Source organism: Belonocnema kinseyi, chromosome 5 (genome assembly GCF_010883055.1).
Source record: "Belonocnema kinseyi isolate 2016_QV_RU_SX_M_011 chromosome 5, B_treatae_v1, whole genome shotgun sequence".
NCBI classification, from domain to species: domain Eukaryota; kingdom Metazoa; phylum Arthropoda; class Insecta; order Hymenoptera; family Cynipidae; genus Belonocnema; species Belonocnema kinseyi.
In genome coordinates, this window is record NC_046661.1 from 57,819,396 (window position 1) to 57,824,839 (window position 5,444).

General features: G+C 30.5%; 1 protein-coding gene across 2 annotated transcripts in view; it reads right to left on the minus strand.

Annotated features, from left to right (window-relative positions):
- Positions 1–3,289: 3,289 nt before the first annotated feature.
- Positions 3,290–5,444, minus strand: part of LOC117172952 (chymotrypsin-C-like) — a 21,769-nt gene continuing 19,614 nt past the window's right edge. For both annotated transcript variants that reach the window (XM_033361260.1, XM_033361259.1), the window contains exons 5-6: positions 4,692–4,811; positions 3,290–3,643 (exon numbers count right to left, since the gene is read on the minus strand). In XM_033361260.1, the coding sequence (XP_033217151.1) occupies positions 3,353–3,643; positions 4,692–4,811 (411 nt within the window). In that variant the 3' untranslated portion in view covers positions 3,290–3,352. The remainder of the gene's footprint in view (positions 3,644–4,691; positions 4,812–5,444) is intronic.

Sequence of the window (5,444 nt, forward strand, 5' to 3'; positions counted from 1 at the left end):
GTGTCAAAAAATATAGGTTATGTTTTGTAGTAATTACAAATAATAAAAGTGTTTCATTGATAATGAAGTGAGACCTGTGTACTGAGTGACAAATACTATAAAATAGTAATAATATTCTGCGATCCCAATGGACGAAGAGTGAATTGTGTTTAACGCTTATTTGCGGCAAAAAAGTTATGTTATGAATATATAGAATACGTATTAAGTAAAGTAAATAAAATATTACATGCGTAAACTTTAAATTGACATTACCTACCATTACTTACAGCGATTAGGACAAACACGTGAATACGAACATAACCTCGAAATAATGACAGATCGGCCCGGTTTTGTATGTTTATTACTGACAGTGCCGGCAGTAATAATTTAAACAATAATTACTTAATAATAATTTAATAAACATGACTTATTAATGATTTTAATAAGTAACACTTTATTCCTGAAATTAATAACTTATTTCCATTGTTTTTTTTTCACAGATCGATCATAGATGAAATACGAGTACACATCAGGAAATGCAGATGGATTTTGTGCATTCCAGCTGGTTCATTTCAATGAACACCATTGAAAAATCATTACCTCTAGACCTTATCCCAAGACTGGGGATTGAGCAGCCTAAAATTAATTCTAATTCAATCTGATGGTATAGGTGTATCAAAAAAATATCTCGAGGTAATTTGTCTTGTCTGAGTTTTAATTAATAAAACATTTAATGATTTTTTTGTATTTTATAAAATGTTTTCTCTAGATCTCATCCTAAAATTTTGTTTGATCAACCAATAAAATAAATTAGAGACTCGTTTGTGATAGAATTGTATCAGAAATAAATCTGGACAAGATATTTTAGGCCAGACATGTTATTCCAATTTTTTCAGAAATTATTCTATTTGAAAAAACGCTATCTCTTGATCTGATTTCCAAACTGGCATTCAATCAGCCTCGAAAATTAATTCTAATTAATTTTGATGGTATAGCTTTTTCAAAAAGACATCTTGAAGAAATTTAACTTGCCTGAATTTTAATTAATAAAATATTTAGGGATTTTTTTGTATTTTAGAAAATGTTTTCTTTGGACCTCATCCTAAAATTTGGTTTGACCCACCAATAAAATAAATTAGAGTCTTGTTAGTGTAGCAGAAATAAATGCAGAAGCGATATTTTGTGCCAGAATTTGTATTCCAATTTTTTCATAAGTTTTGCTATAATTATGTATTTCATCATTTCTAAATATTAAATTCGTACATTATTGGTATCTTGTCAGAAAATACAAATCTTTTAGTGTAATTGAAATTTACTCGAAATGTTATTTTAGTGTATTTCATTGAGTTATCGTTTAAGTTCAAATTATGCCGTTAGAAATGAAGACACCAATTCCGTAAATTTTATTTCAGAATCCCTAAATATTTGATTAATTTAAATTTAGGCAAATTAAATTTCTTCGAGATATCTTTTTGATAAATCTATACCATCAAAATGAATTAGAATTAATTTTCGAGGCTGATTGAATGCTTGTTTGGAAATCAGATCCAGATATAGGAATTTCGAAAATAGAATAATTTCTAAAAAAAAATGGAATAACAATTCTAGCGTAAAATATCTTCTCTACATTTATTTCTGATACAATTCTATCACCAACGAGTCTCTAATTTATTTGGTTGGTTAACTAAACCAAATTTTAGGATGAGGTCCAGAGAAAACATTTGCTAAAATATAAAAAATCCTTAAATATTTTATTAATTAAATTTCAGGCAAGTTTAATTTCTTCAAGATATCTTTTTGACGAAGCTATACCATCAAAATGAATTAGAATTAATTTTCGAGGCTGATTGATTGAAAATTTGGAAATCAGATTCAGAGATAGCATTTTTTCAAATAGAATAATTTCTGAAAAAATTGAAATAACAATTCTAGCCTAAAATATCTTGTCTAGATTTATATCTGAAACAAGTCAATCACCAACGAGTCTCTAATTTATTTTAGTGGTTGATCAAACCAAATTTTAGTATGAGATGCAGAGAAAACATTTTCTAAAATACAAAAAAATGCCTAAATATTTTATTAATAAAAATTCAGATAAGATAAATTACCTTAAGATATTCTTTGATACTTCTCTATACCGTCAGATTGAACTAGAATTAATTTTAGGCTAACCAATCTCCAGTCTTGGGATAAGGTCTAGAGATAACGGTTTTCCAATAATGTTCATTGAAATGAACCAGCTGAAATGCACAAAATCCATCTGAATTTTCTGATGTGTATTTTATCTATAATCGATCTGTGAAAAAAACAATGGAAATCAGTTATTAATTTCAGGAATAAAGTCTTACTTATTAAAATCATTAATAAGTCATGTTTCTTAAATTATTATTAAGTAATTATTGTTTAAATTTTTACTGCCGGCACTGTCAGTAATAAACATACAAAACCACAAAACATTTTTTTGGCAAATAATAAACAATCGAAAGTATAATAAACATGCCGGGCCGATCTGTCATTATTTCGAGGTTATGTTCGGATTCACCTTTTCACCCAAATCGCTGTAAGAAATTGTAGGTAATGTCAATTGAAAGTTCTCGCATGTAATATTTTATTCACTTTACTTAAAACATATCCTGTCTGTTTATAACATACCTTTTTTATGTCGCAAATAAGCGTTAAACACAATTCACTCTTCACCCAATAAAATCGCAGAATATTATTACCATTTTATAGTATTTGTCTGTCAGCAACCATTCCATAATATTATTTGTACAGAAGAAAGCTGACGTTTACTTATCAGATCACATGTCTCACTTCATAATTAATTAAACACTTTTATTTTTTGTAATTACTATGTAACATAACCTATGTTGTTTTGATACTTGTATCCATTTGAAGTTTCGAACGCAACCATGGAAACTATTATAAACTTTATCCGAAGATGCACGGACTTGGCCGAATGGCTGATCCGAATGCAATTTTAAAGGCGCGGGATATGAAAATATCCCTGTATAATGGTTTATCCCCTGCTGTTGTGCAATTCGGGTAGCATTCAGATCGCCATGTATGTAAGCCCCAGCGTGTCCACCCTGTATATTAAGAAGTATATGAAGTCCACGTAAGAATCTAAAATTCGTACGGTTTATTCCAATGAATGATATTAGTCTGGATTTTCATGGTCCCTATTCGACTTTTTCTAACCGAACCTCAATTATCCGTAAATTCGTACACTTTATTTGAATTATGGATATGCGATAAAAGAAATATTAATATCCAAAGGCGTTCCGTGCATTAAATGTCTAATTCAAGGTTTTTTCCCAAGCGCTTAGCGCCAACATAATTTTATTCACACTTATCAAGATACATTTATTTATTATTTAAGATCGGGATACTCTTCCAGTCGTTTCGCACCAACGTAAGTTTTTATCCACTCATAGTAATATGGAATTCCCGTGAAAAATGTAGGGTGATCGCCACAAAAATTGCTCTCAAAGATCGAGAGAGCGGTCAAGTTTCCGTCGATAACTCCTGGATTTCCAGAATCTCCGTTGCACATATTTAGAGCATTATTTTCCAAAACAACAAGACGGTCGGTAAAATTATTCACAATGCGGGGATCCAGGATTTGAACTTGTTTTCTCACCAAACGACCAATGATCCCATTCTTAAAATGATAAAAATAAAATTAATTTACAATAAAATATTTGAAAGGAACGCATTATATAAATTTGAATCAGTGAGAAATTGATCACTGAATCAGCAAACACAATTAACATAATTTTGATTTTTTTAACGATTGAGAATTTCAAAAAATATTTTCTTGTAATACCAGTGGCGGATTTAGGTATTTGCCGTCCCTAGGGTAACAGAAATTTACCACCCTTAGGCTAACATAAATTAACTACTCGATTTGGAATTCACAGTAAGACATGTAGTTATCAAATCTTTCAGCCCCCCCCCCCCATTGTACCGCCCTAAACTGCAGCCTTTGTAGCCTACTCTGTAAATCTGAATCAGTAAAATTTCACTGATTCAAATAGCAAGGAATGAATCACTCACAATCAGTGAAAGATGACATATTGATTCAGTGGAATAACCAATTTTGAGGGTTGGCAGCACTGCACCATGTCAATTTAGCAATCATAATAAAATAATATCTTAATACATTTAATCAAGGAATCATAGTGATAACTTAAACCAATAAATATGATCAAATACTAAAAAACGTGAAAAGTTGCGATGCTTTTAAATAACAAACAACGTCACATATTACTTTGATTTCAAAATTAGACTGTCATGTACAAACTCGTTAAGTAAGTACTTCCTATACGAGTTAAAGTATATTTATCCCGTAGTTAATTCAGCAGACTTACAACCCGAAAATTAAAAAATTTATTTCATTAAAGAATTCTTCTTGCTACTTAAGTAAAAGAGTAACAACAACGATTAACTTAAAAAATTTAGGGGTTATGATTCACATTATTTACTCTGATGTTACTGAACTGATAAATGAATAAGTCTGAAATCACTGATTAATCAGTGAGATGTCTAACTACTATTGCAATCAGTGAATTTTTCACTGATTCATATTTAGAGAGTGTATGAAACATCCGCTACTGTATATTACTTCTATAAAATTTAATAGGTAGAAGAAGATTGTTATTAAACTATTTCCGTAGAACATATTTTTATTTCTTTTAAACGAAACTTACACTTTGTTTTCCAAATCCCGTAACTGACATCATCGCTGGAATCTGCATTTCCTTCACTGATTCAGGAGTCGCCAACTTGATAAATTTCACTAAATGTGAAAGTTTTAAAAGTTCCCACAGCTAAAAAATCACAAATTGACCTCATTGTTAGCCAAAGCCGGTTTTACTCGTGCGCAAAAGGGTGCATCGCACCCCGGCGCCAATCGTTCAGGGGCGCTTTAAAACCCCTAAAAATGTAAAGAGTTATGAAAAGTCATAAATAAAGTCTAAAACAATTTCCTTCCCCGTAGTGACCCTATTAGGACGAATTATTATCATGTATTTTGTACCCTCATAACTACGGAGGGACTGACTGATGATTATACATATTAGAAAGAATAAAAAATACGGGGTTTTCCAGAGAATATCTTTTTTAAGTTTTCAAAATTACAAGAAAAAAATAAAAAATATTTTCGGGAAAACCCACCTTTTTCATTTTTTCTCATAATTTTTTACAGTTTCTGCTTTTATATGAGAAAGACATCCTATCAGATCTATGCGAATCTGGCAGTCGAATCCCAATTTAATAAAATGTAACGTCGTAATTCAAGAGTTTATACAGAATTTCTCTGCAATGCGAAATGACGAAGAATTTGACAAATTTATCAATGACGCTCAAGAATTAGCTGATATCCTTAAAGCGGAATCAAAGTTTCCTGATGTGACGACTGTAAAACGCAAAAATCAACATACAAGCATCGACAAAACTAATAT